Below are 20,626 nucleotides of genomic sequence, written 5' to 3'. Positions count from 1 at the left end.
TTCATTTGATTTCAAATTTCTTTATTTTTTTCGTTCATCTTGCTTGTTTTTCTAAATATACTTTTCAAATAAAATAACAAGAAACAGGTTTTATAATAAACTTATTACTTAAAGTGTTCGTTTTTGTTGTTGACTCAAATACTCAAAGTATATAAAATTTTAGAAATTTCAATGACGGTTCTCTGTTATATTGCAAATGTTGCTTCAAAGACTAAATAATTTAAAATAATACAGCTTAAAATATATTAAAACCACTCTGCTGCTCGTAAGAATTTTAAGTGGATTAGCGTTTTCTCATCATTTTTAAAACTCTGATTGATCGAGAGCTAAGTATTGGGACCCTGGGAGATTAGAGGGGCTGTTTAAGGGACTTGAAGCCCATCACAATCTGAATATTTTATATAAGAGCAACCAGATATTAGAGCAAAGGTAATATGTCTCTTTATAGGTTGACGGAAAAATATAAAAATTTGAAAATTTAATCCATACTTTAAAGTCGTATTAACAATCGTATGGTTTTTGTTTCCTTTTGTACATTTAACTCCACCAAAAATCATAACGAGCAGCAGATATATTGACACCGACACCATTTCCTGATAGTACCTATGTATATACGATACATAATTGAAATATTTTGTGCAATGGAAATATTTCCTCGACAATATCATTCCTTTGATTTTGCTCTCAAGCATTAAAAGCCGTACATAAACATTAAAAGTAATTAAAAAACTTTGTTGGGGCTATTTAAAAGCAAATACCACATATGTATGTACCTATAGTATACGTATATATATGACTTACGAATAGGTCTGAGTAGTTCTATAAATTGTATTGCATATAAAACTATGTATGTATTTGTTACTTATTCATAATTTGTATTAGTTTATTGCATTTATTCGTTAATAAGCTGCTCATTTATTTTTTAAATAGCTACCAAACTACTTAATAGTCCAGAGACAGTCGAACCAAGAGGGATATTTTGGAATATTCGGAACTACATCTATTGACATAGCACGGGAAAATGTTGGCCACACGAACTCCAGTTTACTTGATCATTCTTTCAATTCCAGTTGATGTGAGAAGTTAAATTATGTAAGTAGTACCAATGCAATTTTTTCGTAGCACATGTTGCAGTCTGATAGAGTATTTGAACTATTGCTATTGTTTATAAACCATTGAAAGGCTTTCACTAACTCTGAAGCACATATTGGATCGGGAAAACAAAGCCTAACATACCAAATAGCATGGCTTCTATATTTGGCATATTTTGAGACATATTTTCTGTGCTTTAAAGATAGTGGGAGCTCAGCTTAATTAGTTGCTAAATAATAAAGTTGTTTAATTTGTTAATGCGTTCGAAAACATAAGTTCGTGTTGTATTGTACTTGGTCAGACAGGCAAATACTTTTACGCTCAAACCGTTGAAATTTTTGAAATTATTTCCAATTTCTTCACATAGTAAATATATTATTGCTTTTTGACATTGCAATTCTTTCCCTTAAAAATGTAAAATTTTTGCAATTATTAGTTTAGAAATATGAAAAATATGTTCAACATTTATTGACCAGCCGATCGTCTCTTAAGAATTCGCATTAAATCAGTTGAGTATTGAATATTTAAAAAATAAGAAGAAAGAAAAAAGAATCTATTTAACAAATATTAAAAAAAAAAAAACAAATTTGGTTTAACTGTCTGCACAGTTAGTTTTAAAAATAGGATTCATTAATAGATGTTTGGGAGCTTTTCGCTTTTTGTGCGTTCTTTTATTTTAACGACTTATCAGATTTTCTTCTTCCTTTTTCAAACAAATATCATATTTCATTTATGGCGTTTTTTAGGCAGCATTTCATTCAACCTTGAATTAATTTTCTTCAGTTTATATTATAGTTTGTATGTTCTCTGGTAAAAATACATATTTATGTAATTCATTCATAACTAAATAATAAAAAAATATATAAGAAATAAATCATTAAAATGTTCCACTCTGGTTTCAACATCTTCAATAATCCAAACTTGTTAATTCCTATATCGCATTGCGCTCGCTCATTTAGCCTAGAGTAGGACATACAATATGTTATACATACATTTGTTTATATATTAATATATAGATAGTTTTATATATCACTGTTGCTGGTTTATATAGAAAATATATGCAAAAACGTGGTGCCTAATCGGCAACTTGGTCCGATGCCTCCGCCGACTCCACCTCGAATACATCGTCGGACTCCTGGCCCACATAATGGTCGGCCTCCTCCTCATCGTAATCACCGTACTCGGAGGATTCACCAAGCGTCCAGGCGTCGTGCTCCACGGAGTTTCTGGGACTGTAGTTTATGCTGCCGGTGATTGTTAAATTGTTCGCCGGACGTTGTGGAGCACTGTGTGGTGGTCGCCAATCAGAATAGGAAAAAAAAAACGATAAACGTTAGTTATTACAGTTTCACGACTATATCTTCTTATTGGCGAAATTGTAGATTTTTGTAAGGCAAACAATTCTATGGTTATGCATATGTATGTGTGTGTGTGTGTTTCTATGTATGTCTACTAGATCATGTGTGTGGCAGCGAATGTTAAACTAACGACTAAGTAAGCATTTAACAGTTGATGTTTAGTTTTGTTACTGTAGTTTGTATGTGTGTGTGTGTGTGTATGAGAGAGTTCTGTTAGTTGGGGCTAATGGTTCGCAAGGTTGTTGGTGTTGTTATTATTACTGTATTTAGGTTACTCTCGTATGGCTGTGAGTGTGGGTGTGGATGTGAGTGTAAGTACAAAACAAGACAAGACAAACATTTTTACAGTTTACGAACGTTCGATAAAACTTTCGAGTAGAAAACTAGGTAAGTAATTGGTTGGTTGGTTGGTTTGTTTGTTGGTTAGATGGGTGGTTAGAAAAGGTGCATCAAATGTATGTACGGCACTCTTAATGATTTCATGATAAGTTCCTGCTGAAGACAAGTTCTCTGGAAATGAATATATTTATTGCGAACGCAAAAACAAAAAACATTTGCATTGCATTTCTTGACACGACCAGAACTGTTGACTATGTGTGAGTGAGTGGAAAGCAAGACTGAAGCCCATTTGTAACAGAAATTTGTTACATCGATATACTTAAGCCATTGCCGATTTTTAAATTCTGTACTTTTTGTGATTTGTGAAGATTTGATACATTTTTATCAGCCATGTTTTAAGTGCCGATTCTTCCCTCGTTTTCATCAAGTTTGGGAAGAATATAAATTAGAAGCATTTGCAAACTTGGTCGTACTATAAACTTTGACAAAATTCTTATCTCATGGAAGTTCGAATTTGTAAATTAAAAGAGAAGAAAAATAATTAGCATCCTTTTAAGAGATTCAACTATGATAGCTTGAAAAGCTCTTTAAAATTATTTGATGTCCTAAAGCTCAAAACTTACTCTCCGACAAATCTCTTCACCTATTATCCAAAATGTCTATCAGATGAAATCAATAAGAATTAGACCTAATAGAAAAATGCACCTTTAAGAGCCAAATGTTTATATGTATAATATTAAAGGTGGGAAGATCCTCTTAAGCGGACATAATATAAACAATTCTTTCAATTTACTTTGGTAACGAAATGTAATCTTTAAAATTATTTGATGTCCTAAAACTCAAAACTTACTCTCCGACTAATCTTTTCACCTATCTGTCTTATTTCTAAAACGTCTATCAGATGAAATAAATACGAATTAGACCTAATAGACCTAAAACTGCACCATTAAGAGCCAAATGTTTATATGTATAATATTAAAGGTGAGAAGATCCTCTTAAGCGGACATAATATAAACAATTCTTTCAATTTACTTTGGTAACGAAATGTTATATAAATAATTGATATTATATCAACTTAATTATAGACCAAGCTATGTCTCGCTGCTGATATAAAGTTTAAAACCCTCTACTTATGTACATGTCTTAATCAAAACTAAAATTGTTTTTATTATGAGCTTGTGACCCCATTTTCCAAAAACTATTTAAACAAATGGATACATTTTTACTTCATCCAAATATTATGATGGTATGATATGGCATCATATCGAGGCATGAAAGTACATACATATGGTTACGGTTTTTCAAATTTTTTTTTTTACTTTGAGCCGTCAAAAGCCTGGGGCCAAAATGAAGCTCTATGCGCAAGACAAACGAGCGAACAATATTTTTTTTTTTTTTTTTTTTTTTTGCAAAATACGATTTCCAGACAGTTGCACAAATGCGAACAAGAAAATGTAACACGAATGTAACAAATGCAATATAATAAGTAAGTAAGTACATATTAAATAAGAACTTCTCTGTTTCGATGCTAAGCAACATTTACATTTTTTGCTCTTCATTTTCCAAATGGCAGCACAGCGTATTTTTAAGCCCCGGCCTAAAAGTATGCTGCACTTCTTTGGACTTCGCTTCGTATTTCGTTGTCGTTTCAAAGGGGCAGCCAGAAAAAATTATTATTTATACTTTTTCTTCACTTGTCGCTTTATATTTTTAACTCGTTTTAAGTGGCACAATCACCGTTATCTGCTTACACCGTGTTAATTATTATTATTATATATGTTTTTTTTTCATTTTTTTATTTTTATTTGGCATGTGGTTGTTTTGATAGCAGGTTGGTTGGTAGGTCGAGTGGAAAAGTTGTGGTGTGGTTGGTGTGGCTGAGTAGATTGTGTTTGTTGTGTTTTAAATGTTTTAAAAATCGGTTACAAGCACACCCTCCGTTGGTCATAACTGTCCACGGCGATAGTGTGAGCGTGATGGTCTACAAGTAATCGTGGTATATTGGTTTTATGTGGGGAGATTTTTGTTTTGGTTTTTTGTTTGTGTCGTGTTTTATGTTCGATTGGAGTGTGGTAGAAAAAAATTAAAAGAGAAGAAAAATAATTAGCAAAATTATATATAATAACCAAAGGTGGTTCTAAACTTAAATTTGCAACCTTCTGCTAACAGCTAAGATATTTGTTTTACGTTACTGTGTACATATGTGTCTATGTCTGTGTAGATGCTGTGTGTAAGCTCGCCAATGTGGAGCATATATATATCTATTGGAATTATTCATTGCTTGCTATATGTATATAAGTAGTACTGTTAAAGTTGAAATTATAGAAAATAAAAAGTTTAGTTATGAAAATAGTATTGATACTGTTTATAGACGAAACGCATTATTACCTCTAGTCGCGAAATAACCCACAACCTTAAGCTAATAATGTAAAAAAATTAAATAAATGTTACAAATTAAATATAAATATTGAGTAAAATATAATAATTAACAGAGCGATTAAAAATTAACAATTATATGCTAATATCTCTAGTCAAAATTTCTGGGTATTCATATTCATTCACTAACGATTGCTAAAAATTGTTAAATGGGATTAAAAAATATGCTCATAATTAATGGAATATACAATTGTGATTTGAATAAAAGGATCCATTGGGCCGCTTTCGTCTCTGAATTACAAATAACTTTCATTAAAGGATTGGAGTTATACTAGCACGTATAAACCACAATAGTGAGCCTGACACTTCAACTTACTTTGACAAGAAGTTTTTACAAGAAGGTTTTACAAACACAAAAATCAAAATCCCACCTCTATTCTGATCTTGAAAAATAGATTATATGTGTGTGAGAATATCATTCATTGTTATGTTTGCATTGATTATATATTTTCTAGCAACTAAATAAGCTTTACTTTCATCTCATTATAGTGTTATCAATACCTTATAAACATTCTCCAATATCAAAAAGCTTATATCTGTAGGAAAAATATGAACGAAAGGTAAGTGAACCTTTGCATATTTGATAGAAGAACGTTTTCGGCGATTATTCAAACTTAAGTCTTTTAAATATCCCTTATATTCTATGCACTTAATGCGACATAAAGGCTCGTTTTGTGTGGGATCTGGTACTAAAATCAATCTAAAATAATCCTTACTGCATACTTAGTCCTATGTATATGTGTCTGTATGTATCTTGATGGTACACCCAACCAAATTACCTTTCGAACGGCATATCTGACATATCAGCGAGTTGGCGTTGCGCCTGCGCTCTCCTTGCCTCTTCTTTCTTGCGACGATCTTCGGCCGCTGCTTTCATAGGATCGTAGGTGGAACGACGCTTCCACATGGCCATCTCGGCCTCCTTTTGCTTATTCACTAAACGAAGGAGATGGACTTAATTAGCAATGATCATCGAAATCTCAGTTCAAACACCCACCAGAGGCATCACGACGGACTGCGGACGACGCACGGTTGGCAGTGGAGCCGCCTAATGAATTGGTGCTAGAATTCATAACTGAGGCAGCGGAGCGTACACTGCGATTGCTGGCCCTTGTCGCATCGCCACGGGTTAGGCCCATCGATGAGGCACTCGGACTGCGCTTCATCTGTTCCGTGGGCTTTAGCGTGCTTTTGGCATCGTTCTTGCGCAGAAAGTTGTTGGACTGTGCTGACTTGTACTTGGAGATGTCCATATATTTTGGCTGTACCCGCTGATTGGCCGTCTGCAACAATTGCTTCTTGGCGCTGGCCAACGAGCTGGGCACCTGCTGGGCCAAACGACTTAGACTTGCCTCGCGCGGCATGGACTGACGATTTTTGACGCCCACACCAGTGGTCGTGGCACGCGGTGCACTTTTGATACCACGTCGTGGTAGCTCCGGAGTATTCGGACAAGCCACCAAGCCGGCGGCTTGTGCTGCAGCTTGTGCGGCACTCAGCTTGCCCGCAGGCGCAGAGCTGGGCTTGACTTGAGAGTGACTCATGTTCGGAGCAACCCCGGCGACGCGTTGTTTACTGCGTTCAATCCGCATGAGCAAGGCCTTATTTAATCTCGTGTTGCTCAATGGCACTGCCTCGGTTGTTGCAGCCGCTTCATTCTCCTCCTCCTCGCCACTGGAATAGTAGGCACCGGTGGTCCCCATTTCATCCTCATCGTTGATGTAGTACTGCAGTTCGTTGTCGTAGTCGCTGTAGGCCTGATCGAAATTGTTGCTGCTGGCGGATTTTTTGAGCTGCGTACTATACTGCTGCTGATGGCGGGCGGCTGGCGGCGTGTACAGGTTTTGGAAGTTGGGTCGCGCCTGCCTGGGCGGCTGCTGATGATGTTGGTGCTGTTGTTGATGCTGGCCCAAGATTTTCGCTGCCGAGAAGGAGCTCGAGCGACGCAGCGGCGACAACGAGGCAGAAGCTGAGGCTGGCTCTCGCGATGTTTGCTTAAGGGGCGAAACGGGAGATTCCATCACCTCCACATCATCCAGCGAGTTCTTGCGCTGACGCATCTGCTTCAACAGATAGTCACCGCTAGTTAGCAACTGCAGCTGCGCCTCGTTGATGCTGCTGGTCATCAGCGAATCGCGGGCAGAGCGTCCGCCCTTTGAGCGATGCAGGGGCGAGCGCCGATACCCGACACCCGCCTCCAGACTATGCTGGGGGCTGCAATGTGAGCCCGAGTGTGCCGGCGATTTGATGGAGCTCTTGCGCGACAGCGACTGCTGCAGATTGCTGATGGCGGCCGCCGTCTGCTCCAGATAGGCATCGGGCGGGATCGCAGCTCGCGAGCGGCTGGCACTGCGCGCACGTCCCAGCGTGTGCAGCGGTGAAGGAATTTTGCTGGGACTTTTGGGCGGTTTGTATGGCGGCTGCTGATCATTGTTCGGGCCAACCCCATGACTGCACAGCGCTGGATCGCTGGCGTAGTCACAATCGCCAAGCAGGCGATAACGCTCGGCGAGTGTGCGATTCAGCTTGTTCGCATACTGGCGTTGTTGGTTATAAAGACTATCGTCGGTCAGAGAATCGGCACCCGTGTCCGAGCAATTGTAGCTGCGCGTCATTAGCTCCTGCGAATAGAAAACGGGACATGTTTATATAAAGAATAAAAGATATCCCGACAAGCTCTGAATTTCATTTTGTATTTTTTCAATCCTAGCAGCAATGTTGAAAGGAAAAGGCAGATCTATGCCACAAAATATTTTAAATATATTCCGATATATACTATTAAGTATATTTATGGATGTCTTCTCCCCCAGATTTACTCACATTTTGTGCTGCCTGCTGTTTGCGCCGACTGCTGCTCACATCTTGCGCCAGGCTTCGGGCTCGCGCATTGCGCGCCCATTCCTGAATCCAGTCCTGTTTTGTCTGTGCCGTTTGCAGCAGTGCCGTATCCGACAGCTCCTTGCCGTGCAGTGACGGCGCTGTGGGCGTGGTGGGTGTTTCTGGCGGTGTGGCCAACAGCTGACGTGTCGCCGCATACTTCGACTCCTGGGGTGTGCGCTGATGCGTGGAGGTAGTGAACACATTAAGGCGATACTCTGCCTTCTGGTGATCGGTGGCCGTGCCCGCCAGGGCCTGGGCATGCCGTATCTTTGCCTCGTTGGTCACATACTCGGAGCTGTCGATTTGCGATGTGGACAGGCTGTGGGTGTGTCGTATCAGCTTAGGATGTGTGTCCAGGGCGCGTTGCTTAGCCAGCACACCGCTGGTCGTGACACTCGTAAAGCAACCGACATCGGCATCGGGCGTGTGCGGTGGTTGAAGCGCTTGTTGCTGATCCTTCGGGCACATGTTGCGCAACACACGTGACTTCACTTGCTCGAAGTAGGCCCCGGCGCTTGGATGTGAGCCCAGCATAAGCTCATCATCCAGTTTGTTGGCCTTGGTGCCTGGCTGCGACTTTTGTTCCTGCAACGGCGTCTCATGGTAATAGTTCACCTCGAGGACATTACTGCCCCGATTCGTTAGTGCCGCGGAGGACGATTTGACCGCGAGCTGTTTGGGACGCTGTTTGGCGGCCTTCGCCGCATTCCGATCGATGTTCATGAGATCCTTTTGCTCCTCCGTGTAGTTATCGCCATCGAGCGTGTAGGTGCCCGCATCGCTCACTGCGTCTGCCTCCATTTCGTCGTTGTGCCGCTTAACGTCTGCCAACGGGGGGCAAATTAGATCCACCTGTTGCAGCGCCAATTGCATTGCAGTGGAGCGTGGCGTGAATTGCGTGCGATTCGCCAGCGTATTGGCAGCGCCTTTTGCAGTAGCCGGCGGCGGTAGCAGCTTTGTTTTGGCAGAGCGTCTGGGAGCCGCTGTTGGCGTTGGTGTTGAGTCAGTTACATTGTTGGCAGCACTGCTGGAGCTGCGCGGCGACCAGCTGTGACGCTTGGAGGCGTCACGAACACGCGAGGCACTGCGATCGCGCAGCTTTACCTGTGCTGACGAAGTCGTCGTTGACGATTGCCGCACTTCGGTAGGTGTGGCTGCAACAGATCCATCATCTGCGATACTACTGCTGGCATCTATGCTGCTGCGCTGGGAGTGGCGACCAGTTGATGATGTCCCTCCCTCGCTCTCCAGCTTTGACATGGAAGCGCCACGTTTGTGCCGATTCTGGAAACGCTCCATCATGCTCTTATATCGCGCCGCCTGCGTTGCTGCATCGGCCGTATCCTTAGTATCGAAATTATCAATCGTAAAGGCCAGAGATTGTTTTGTTGTCGTCGTTGTGCTCGATCCTATGGATTCGTCCTCATCTTGCCCCCGATCATCTTTATTGTTGCTGTTGCTGTTGCTTGACTTTTCACTATGTTCCACATTGTGATCGCTATTGTTGCTGCTACTGTGACCGGGACTCGGAGCGCTCAGAGCTACTGAAATGGAGCCAAGCAGAAGCAAAAGAGGCACAATTAAATTAGCATTTATTTACAGTTGTTATTATCATTTACGCGGTGAAAACGAAACGAAACTAAATTAAACTGAACTCAGCTCAACTCAAGTGAAGTGAATAGCAAGTGAGAGAGTACAGGAGCGGTTCAGGGTAAGCAAGGGAATTATAAGTACTAAACAGAATTATTTAAACAAATGATTTCGGTCTGCAAGACTTTATTGACATATTTTTCTGTCTGAAAACTACATATTTAAATCTAGTTGATCGATAAAGTTTTAAATCATATACGTATTTGTTGCCCTTATACAAGTAAAACAAATATCTCCGAATTCTTTGGGAAGCACAACATTACTGGACAATCTTTCTTCTAGTCTTATATTGAGTTTATTGTTGAGGGTCTTAAAACGTTTTGTTATTAACTGAACTATTTATCCAGCATTTTAGACTAGACATCTACACCAAAGATCATAAATAGCCCTAATTGAGGAACGATTGCCTGCGCCAATCCGGCACTGCTTCCTAAAACATTTTCTATGCATTTCCGCGGCGCAACAAAAGCAAAAAATAGAAAACACAAACAATTTGCTTTCAACTTTGCCAAGCGAAGTGGCACGTCGACGATCCATGTGGTCGGCCACCCGTTTTGGCGGTCACTTGCTGGAGCTGTGCGTGCTCGTGATCTCTGGCAGAAGCCCCACCACCGCACATGGTGCATCAACAACTGAAGGTTAGAGTTCGTTGATTTCGGACAATTTTCTATTATTGTTGGTGTTGGGCGTCTTGCCAGGGGAAATGAAATTCGGCTGTTACGCTCAACGCCCATAGCTGGCCCCGAAACTTTTTGATTTCAATTGCCACGCACGTGTCTTCCATCCAAATGGAATCGAAATGAAAATATTTGAAAAGATGACCATAATAACGATTTCACTATAATTTGGTCGGTCGATTTCTTGGTTTTTGTTTTTGGCCAAGAACCATTAATTTTGACACCAATTATTCTATTACGAACCATAGCAGCAATAATAGAGGAAGTGAATTAGAAGCCAAGGTACCGATCGTCCGATTCTCAAAAGGGCAAATATGTTGCTTGATTAAAATTAACCTTATGATTGATCAATCCATTAAAAAAAGCAATTATGTTCAGAAGAAAATTGTGAAAGATTGTGCCGTGACCTTTGAGCGCATGTTGGGCTCTCTTTCAAAAAGAAAACACATTCGTCGGGAAATTCGAAATTAGACTATTAGTCCGTATGGCTAAGAAAAGTGTAAAATTTATTAAACTAAAGAATTGAAAAGCAAAGATGTTTGGAATTTTTATAGAAGAAATATAAAAGTTAACAAATAATCCTCATTATTCCGTCTCACTTTTTTTTAGTAAAGCCATCAGCGAATTGTGCTTTAAGAAAAAAGAATTGGACATAAAATACCCCCAATTCCCTATAGACATCCTGTTTCCTTTCAGATTATGAATAAATAAATATCTTTATAAACAGAAAAAGTTACCCAATAATTGATTATTCGATCGATATACAAAAAACAAGGCTATATATGATTTGTAATCAACTGACTCTTGTCCTTACACATAGTCACATGTCAAGCTACTATGTTTGGTGCTCGTAGCTATTATTTTAGGAACAGGTCAGTAACATGTGATATATAGTAGAATTAAAAAATGCATTCCCTGCTAAAAATATATAATTTATTTTGCAAATTTCCGTCTGAGTCTCAAGCATTCATAGTATGACTATGCTTCTCATTATTAACAGATAATAGTATAGCTTTTGTCAAGAATTCAAACACATTAATCAAATTACTTTCTGAGCCGTTATCTGGGGCAGCAAAATTATAAGTTTTATGTCAGACCCATTATGTGCCGTTTAAGAGAGAAAATTATACATAAACAAAGCCCGAAGACATTGCAGAATTCTTGAATAGCCACTTCAATAGACCAACATTCACCTGTTAATCAAAAACACATTAATATTTACACCTCCGCGATCTACATTTAATCAATTCTTTTCTTCAGATAAGTGCATAATAATATCCTCTTACTCTTCAAAAGGTGTCAATGGATGACCGCAAAATGATGACAGTCGTTGACTTCGAACTTTCTCTGCCGTCATCAAATCCAATAATGTAAAAAAATTTATTTGCATATGTAAAATGCCAATAAAAATTTGTCATAAATAAATACGTATAGTATTTTTAAGCATTTAATTTGTTCGCCTCTTGTTGCCAAGCTGTATTTAAAAGTTGCCAAAAACGATTTCCCAAGCTCGAGCATTTTTGGCAAACATGACGCCATTTTTTTCAAACCACAACTTGTTTAGTCTAATTAAAAACCAATTGGTGGGTGAGTAACGTGTTGCCAATTATAGTTAGTCGTCATGTGTCAAAATTAGGCATCGACAGTGATAAAATTGTTATCGATTTCCGTTTATTATGAGCTCTCGATCGGCTTCAGACCGCCCGAGTCAAATGAAACAGGCGTTGCAAATTTGTAAACTGAATTGTTTATGTTTGGCACAAAACGCAATAGTTTCCTTAGCCAATACCAACAAAAAAAATAAAACCAAAAACGGCACGATGCCCAATTTCCTGCGGTCGATTTTCGAAAGCAAAACAAAACAGCTAACAAAATTAGGTGTAACAACAAAGCCGCATTCAAACACACATAAACATACATACATTTATTGTTGGCCTTTAGCAAAATAAAAAGTAAAAGCGCCATCGACAATTGTAACAAAAGACAAACTCGAACATTTGCACATATTGTGGCCGCAATTTCAGGTGGCTTTACAAAACGACACCCACTAACGAGCAACGGCAGGGGAAGGGGAGCGGAGGCAGCCGCCTGGCCGGTGAAGCAAAGACATTTTGCCATGCACAGTGGTCAGCGTAATTGCTGTGCTTCTATTCGAGTGCACATGTCTACAGACATACTATAGATACATACATATATTTTACAATGCTTTGTATTTGAGGAAATCAGTTGAGTGACATCGTAAATTGTATGTGTGGCCTAACAAGCGAAAAGGGCTCATATCTGTCTGTAATAAAGTTGCATGAATACATACATACATACATCCATACATACATCCATACATAGCACATATGAATAACAAATTACAAAAGAACTATAGCATGCGGACTATATGTCATTCATATGGTTGGGAAAATGCACATATCATTAAAGTAATTTTAAGTTGGAATAAGCTTATTAAACATGAAAAGCATAGTTTTAGAAATAAATGTGTTTATTAGAGCTGAAAATGATTCTTGCCACTTAAAAGAAATGTGAAGCCATCAAATAAGTTATTACAGTGACGACAAAACAAAGTAAGTATTTACCTAATTGCGCTTTGGAGTTTTGAAATTAGTGTGAGGAATTTAAAATCTGATATACATAAATGAATGCATTCCTAGACTAAGTGCCTAATAATAATAATAAAAGCGTCGCGCCAGTAATATTTTTTGTATAGCAATAAACAAAGTTTATTTATCTCACAAATACAAAAATATATAAATAATGAAAACAACAACAAAAAAATCGCAAAAGCTTATTTATCTCAAAGCTATATCATGCTAAATACATTGAAGTTTTTAAACAAGATTCTTATGCGATTACTTCAATTTTTGGTTACATCCGCAAAAATTTGACTCAACATAATTTTAAATAAACCAATATTTTTAAACAATATTTTTGAAGTTTTAAGAGATCAATAAAAGCATATTTGTTACACATTTGACGAATGTTATAAGTTTAAAAATGTATATTAACACTCTACTTTTCATATCGATGATTAATAAAGTATTGTTAACTATAGGTAAGCAGTTTCGTGTGTTTATCTTTAATTTCACCTTCACATACATTTTACGCTGTCAAAAATTAACTTTATTAAAAAACGAATAAAAAATGTGACTTGAAAAACAAGAAAACTTCTAAGAAGTTATATTCATTATTATCGTCGCGCTCTTTTAAATAAACTTTCAGCGAACTTCTAAAAGTATTTATTCTGTGACAAATACACAGAAATTTTGAGTTAATTTTGCTAATTTGTTTTTACTAAATAAGAGTTCATAATAAATCAAATATTTGATTACTTTTTCGTTGAATGTTGGCCAAAATGATTGATTTGAACATATTTTTTAAAGGTCCCACAAGAGACGAAAACTTGTTTTGTTAATTTTTCTAAAAATTGCATAAATACTAGGTTTGAAACGTATGATTCCAAACAAATTCTTATGATTGGTGAAATAAACCAAAAACAACTGAAAAGGACCATTTATACGTTCAAGTTCCGCTTTCACAGTAAAGCAATTAATAATATTTACCAATCAGAAAGAATTAAAGACACACATTTTCCAATGCTTTAGCTTTGTGTTCGGTTATTATTTCAAATTATTAGGTAGGTGTACATAGTACAAAATAATGGCACCTAACTAAAAAAGTCATGTAAAAACTAAAAAATAAAGAAGTAATGTAAGCGAAGAAATATAGACTACTTAAAAGAAATTGACCCAAGACAAAAAACGTCTCAAAATTGAGTTTTTTGGATGACATAACTGCACTATTCTGCGACGTAAGCTCTATTGATTTTTGAGTACATGATAGACATTCTGGATCTCAATAAAGCGTTTATTCGACACCTTACGTTGCGCTTCGATCTTAGCTTTATACGGATGATTAATTTTCGAGAGCTTGCGATAAGCGACTGTCAACTCTCCCTCCATTGCAGCCCAATCCATTGCAGCCCAATCCAATCGTCTACTTCAATTTCATTGCTTTTGAGATCCCTTTGATATTGAGGCTTGGCATAGACGTATCTTTCGAGCATCTCTTGCTTCAGATCACTGCATTTTAGAATTCGGCTTAAGGTAATTGCTGAGCATGAATACTAAATCAATGCATTTCTGATTTAAATTCAATTTCAATGAGATGTTCCTATAAAAGACGACCCCAATCATTACCGCCAGCTTTTCTCAGGCTTAGAACATTATAAGGATTATCGGGCATTCGTATATATTTATGACCAAAAACCTCAAGCCGAAAAGACAGTTATATTTTGTATTTTCATAAACAAAGCTGACGTTTCAGTCAACATTCGATCAACTTTAATCGGACATTGAGAAAACGGGCCTTACACAATAAACAAAAATTACATTTATTTACTATAAAACACTCATACATGGCTACATACAAGACAATCCGCTGTCTTTCTCAATCTATAGTGACATAATCCTCAATTCAAGCCGACAGCCACACTTCAGTTGTAAGACACATGGTCGGGCCACGGTATAGCGACTGCTTTGATCTCTCTCTCTGTCTCTCTTTACTCATAGATATGCGATTTCATAACATTTTTGAATTGTTCGTACACAACCTGACAGTAGCTACAATTGACTTAAATTAATTTTTGATGTATTTAATTTGATTTCTTTTATGCTACACGATCTTTTGCGATAAGTGTGGATGACTAAGCGTTGATTTTTAGCGGCTGGCGTGGATTTGATTGACGGCACAGCGCGCTTGATCGTTATTGATATTGAAGATTTTTGGCATATTTTATACATTTGCTAGAATAGACAGATACCAATTTTTATTTAAGGCAGACCAGACGCGCACTTTGTAATACACTTGCTAAACGTACTTTAACTTTAATGGCCGATATGGAATCTTCAACATTACCAAATCTGTTTCCATTTCGAATCTATTTAACATTTGTATAAAACAACCTTATTTCGATTAATCTAATCATTTTGAAGCCAACACTGTTTAAACAAATTTAAAATTCAACTAAAACTAGTGTTTTATTTTTGGCAATGTTAATCATTATTTTAATCTCATCCCGATAAATCTGATCGTTAATAGAGTTACCGTTCAACAACTCATCACCCATATGAATAACATGTTTATTAAATGCTCGACATTATTAAGTCTTATTCCATTATGAAACATAATTAGTTAGTTTTTCTGCGACTAATATCAAATTGCTTTTTTAATGTCAACCCTTTTAAATACCCAATTCGATTATATGACTTTTCTTTATTGTAGAATTTATTTGGCAATAAATAGTATTAAATTGTATATTATCTACAATAAAAAAAATCTGTGCAGGCTCTCATTTAAATGTTTACTAAAATAAAATACAGAAATACTCTGAAGAGCTCCAATTTATTAGACAACTGTCTAAATAATTAATCCAATTCATTTCGGAAGGGTATAAAATCAATCGCGTGCCGTGTTTGTAAACATTTTGGAAATCTATAGTATTTGTGGGCAATCTGCTGAGCTTTTAATTAAACATTTCTGATATGTTTATACTCGAATGTACCATATACATACATACATGCGCCGAATTGGAATGTACTTGTAGAACGCCTTTGCAAAAACAAATGCTGTTATGAATTGCTTTCTCCACAAAAAAGTGGGCTGAGTTAACAGAGTTTCATAGAGAACTCAGCTGAATAAATCAGATGTGGACACCGGTCTTAATATATCAGATGTTCTGGGTTAATTATTGGAAATATGTAAATCAATTTTTAAATAAGAAGTTATTTTTGCAAAGTATATGAATATATGAATACATACTATATATAGAAAACTGAAGACATTTTCCAAAAGCTGTATTGGATTGTTTCATAAAACTATTCTAGTAAATAGTTGGTGATGATGTTAATTAATTGAGATGTGATGATCCTTCTTGCTTAATTATCGTTTATCTTTGATTTTTTCTACGATAAATCATACTAATATACTTGTAAATAGAGAACGGGTCGATATAAGTAAACATATTACGCACCCGCTCGTCAATCCATAAAGCTAACTCAAATTCGTTTCAGGTACTTTTTTGTCACTCTTTTTGCTGTCCAACCCCTTCAATATTGACCAACTAATCTGATTATAAACATATGTACATATTGCTTTAAGCGTTTTGGAACATTGTATATAAAATTGTAAATAAAACTAAGTAATTTTTCATACTTCCTGCTTCTTTTTTATATAAGTTAAATTAATAGTTTTAGCCTTTAAGTTACTGTTAATAAATTTGCGCGAGTTGTCAAAATTGTGATGTGCACCAAAAAGTTGTTCTTCAATTAATCATTTTCTACAACATACGATATATTGTTATATCAATCACTGATTTGTTTGATTTAACATTTTTATATGCCAAAGAGTACGGATATAAAAGTTAACAGATGTTCCAGCGAACTGGTTCAATCGTTTTATCAAATAAATCGCATCAATATACATTTTTAACGTTATTCAATTATACATATTTTCTAGTTCGAACAGTTAAAAGCATCTCTTGCTGTTTTGTCCCACTGTACTATTCTCATTTCTTTGTGTGTTTTTGTCATGACTAGTGCAATAAATATTTGCGCTTAGCCGTGGCCAAAACTTAAAACACAAACAAACACAGGCACACACTAAATAACTTCATTAAAAATTCAAATTAAACGCATGAGACAAGCAACAAGCACTACCAACAACATCAACAACAACAATAACGACAACAACCACACACAACTCATGAATAATGGCTGTGCAAATTGGCCTCTCCCGCTGTTGTTAATATTGTTGTTGTTATTGTTGTCATCATGCTGCTGTTGCTTTTTTTGTCAAAACGCTTGCGCTTACCTTTTTCGGCCGGCAACGGCGGTGGCTTGCCAAGACAAAACTTGACGTTTGACTCATCGATGGCAGCTCCGAGTCCGACAAGGCTGGCATTGTGATGCGTATTGTTGGCATGGGCGAGACGGCTGGCGGGGGCGGCATGTGGTGAGTTTGGCATTACAATTGCCTTATCACCGATTATATCGGCTATCTTCTTAATGTTCTCCGGCGTTGTGTCGATCTTCTCGCGTCCATCGGAGCTATCGTCGTCGTCGTATCTGGACGGACTCTGCTGATTGGACATTTGTTTGTTATATTTGCGGTTGACTGTTGCAGGGCTCGGGCTCAGTGAAGTAATGTTTGCACCACCTGCAGCAATTGTTGCTGCTGGCGTCGATGCCGATGAGTTTGTTGTTGTTATTTCTGCTGGTGCTGCTGTTGTATTTGTATTTGTTGGAGTTGCTGCTGCTGTGGTGCTTGTGTCATTTGCGTATGATGTCATATTAGGCGGAGGCAGCAGCAGCAGAAAGCAGCTTGTGGCAGTCGACTCCTAGTTTGTTGGTTGTAGCTATTTTTGTGTTATGTTACACCTTTTTTGTTGTTGTTTGTGTGCCGCTTTTCTCTTTTTAATTAGTTAATTAGTGAACGTCATGCCTAAATGTCGTTTCTGCAATGTCGCTCCATTTTCTCGACTACTTTTTCTGCTACCTTTTTGGCAGCTACGCTAAAACCTTGCTGCGTATTGTGCGTGGAACAATTCGTTTCGTAGGCAAATTCCTGCACGCGTTTCTTTCTTATCTGCCTGTTGTTTGAGGTAGTTATGAAAAGAAATGTGAGATACATACATATGTATGTATGTACGTCGCATTGATTGCTAAATTACATAAACACGCCCGTGTTAATGACCACAAAAAGGCATCGGCATCAGACACCAAAAAGTTCAATTGTTCTAGAGTCTCGAGTCACTTGCTGATGCTTTTTATTCTAATGGACACACATGGACAACCATTCAGGCGCTTCACATAAAAATAGCCAACAGCGACGACGCTGCCTTTTCAAGGTTGCTTTTGTTGTTTCAAACAGAAAAAGTAAGGAACTTAATCGAATATTCGGCGTGTTTTGTGTTTTATTTTTACATCAAACATTTTTGGAACCGCCTCAGTTTAAGGCACTCATTCACCAACACATATACACGCACTTGCACATAAGCTGTGTACTTCAAGGGCGCCGTCCACATTGGCCACTTTTCATTGCATTTACACACTGGCCCTGGCGTAATTGATAATGAACTTTTTATCTTTTTAGTTTCATTGTGATACACATTTCATTTCTTCACACAACCACGACGCACTTGATGTTGGCCACACGCTGTCCAAACGCTTACTCACGCAAATACAGTTAAAACTGAAAAGTCTTAACAGCCGTCAACATCGCTCCTATGTATGATTGTTCATGTTGGCCATAAGCACAATGTGACGTATGGTAACAGAGAGCATACGTAATATGGAGAGAAAGAGAACAAAGAAGCTCACAAACAGCTGCCGCTCAAAAGAGGGAGTTTCCTCTGAGTGAGAAACCGACGGTGTTGCCACCTGTTAAATATTCGTATGGTAGGCAAGCAGATAACACACGCACTTCGATTGCAGGTATGAAATAACTAAAACATAATATGCTGTAATTAGTTTCTTAAGACTGGCTCAATTGACGATATTGTGGGATATGTTGGATTTGTCAATAATAACTACAATAGATTAAATTTTAATGCTAAGGCTTGAAGTTGCTTAGAGAACAAATATGCGTGCGCTCAGAAATATACATTAATATACATATTTTTAATATTCTGACAAACTGACGGACATTGCATGAAGACTTTCTGCTGTAAAAAATCCACTTTCTTAATATTGTAATTTTTCGAATTTTCCGCCTTCTGTTTAAATATCGTAGTATCTGGCAGCGCTGCTCTCAATCTCTCTCTCTATTTCTCCCTCTCTCTATTGCGCTCTACGCACACTCTCTCAACATTGATTGTTTTTGACCATTCCGAGACAAAACACGGACCCATTGTAATTAACTCATTGATAATTGTTAGCAAGGCGAGCGAAACTCATAACACACAAATCACTGCAAATTAGCCATACAAATGCTTTTGAAATCGAAACATAACGCAACTGCCAGCGGGCACCTAAAAATTCACGCCTGAATAAACACGCCGCATTGCCGTCGATGACGTCGATTTTGCAGGCAGTGCACACGACAGGTGGCCTTGTTCCAAGCTGTTCTTTCTATTTTTAAAATGCGTGTGCCGTTCACTCTCACTTTTTACTTGTTATTCGGAGGGAGAAATAAGCTCAGCAGGTGCTACATTGGAAATTTTAAAATAAATAACTGTTGTTCCAGCTGAACTGAAGCTGATCGGTATTGTTATTTTTCGTGCGGCAGCCAAAAACAAAATCAACAACAATGACGCGAATAAGATAACAAGAGCGCGGTACTGCCACACAAACACTATTATTCACATAGCTACGGTGCTCTATGGCGCGCACGCTCTCGCGCGCGTTTGTATTGGCATTTTTTTTTTTGTTGCCCCACGATTTTTTCTTTACTCTGCACTTGTACCACGCTGAGTTTTAGACGTTTTATCTACAACTTTAGCACACAATAATATTCAATTTTCCAATTGACATTAATGGATTATGGTTTGTTCTGAACTTTGACACTATTTGTTTTAATTTTTATTGGTATTTACTTGCTAAACAAAGCGAGAAAATTAAAGCGCTACAGGAATTGCAAACTTCTTCGGTTTGTTGTGCCAATCAGACTGCACAGCCTGACTCATTAAAGTGCGCACTCTCGCTCTCTCGGAGTGCTGCCATCTGACATGGCGTTTGGGATTTTTGGACGAAAATTCGACATTGGCGCGATTTTTAAATAATGTATCCAGATAAGACAATTTATTTAAATAAGAGTTAGTTCCAATCATTTATTTTAAAATATGGTGCATAGCGTTGACTATATAGGCCATCAAATGCCAAATTATTGACCAAAGAAGCATGTTTTATTATTCTTCGGGTTGGGAGAGAATATTAAAAACACAATGTTACGCTGGCTCCCTGATGTTACAATTGCACTTTTTGCATATGCGAATCGGAAAACTGATATTTGAATTTTTCTGAGCAGCAGTATTTTCAGTTATTTAATGTACCTTATTGATTATTCAAAAGTGCCTAATTTTTATCGTTTAATAATATTTATCATCTGAATAGACATTTTTACCTAAATTCTATTTAAAAAGACTATTTTTAATCAAATAAATTTGCCTATCACGGGCATGAAAATCTTACG

The 20,626-nt window shown here is 37.6% G+C and overlaps 1 protein-coding gene across 5 annotated transcripts; it reads right to left on the bottom strand.

The window, feature by feature from the left end:
* Nucleotides 1–20,102, bottom strand: LOC115622121 (serine-rich adhesin for platelets). 5 transcript variants are annotated; one of them, XM_030515972.1, is made up of 7 exons: nt 20,031–20,102; nt 17,309–18,086; nt 8,046–9,649; nt 6,223–7,846; nt 6,005–6,161; nt 5,178–5,208; nt 2,158–2,378 (listed from the first exon to the last, which is right to left on the bottom strand). In XM_030515972.1, exons 2-7 carry the CDS (start codon nt 17,784–17,786, stop codon nt 2,283–2,285), a joined length of 3,990 nt encoding a protein of 1,329 aa, XP_030371832.1. In that variant the 5' UTR covers nt 17,787–18,086; nt 20,031–20,102; the 3' UTR covers nt 2,158–2,282. The 5 variants fall into 5 exon arrangements, with proteins under 5 accessions (XP_030371829.1, XP_030371831.1, XP_030371830.1 ...); XM_030515969.1 differs by lacking the exon at nt 5,178–5,208 and having other exon boundaries at nt 1–2,378; XM_030515971.1 differs by lacking the exon at nt 5,178–5,208 and having other exon boundaries at nt 1–2,378; nt 8,046–9,646.
* Nucleotides 20,103–20,626: the final 524 nt, after the last annotated feature.

Source organism: Scaptodrosophila lebanonensis, unplaced genomic scaffold (assembly GCF_003285725.1).
Source record: "Scaptodrosophila lebanonensis strain 11010-0011.00,11010-0021.00 unplaced genomic scaffold, SlebRS2 tig00000043-arrow-pilon, whole genome shotgun sequence".
In the NCBI taxonomy this organism is placed as follows: Eukaryota; Metazoa; Arthropoda; class Insecta; order Diptera; family Drosophilidae; genus Scaptodrosophila; species Scaptodrosophila lebanonensis.
Note: the sequence above shows the minus strand (reverse complement) of the source record. Positions and strands in the feature narration are given on the sequence as shown.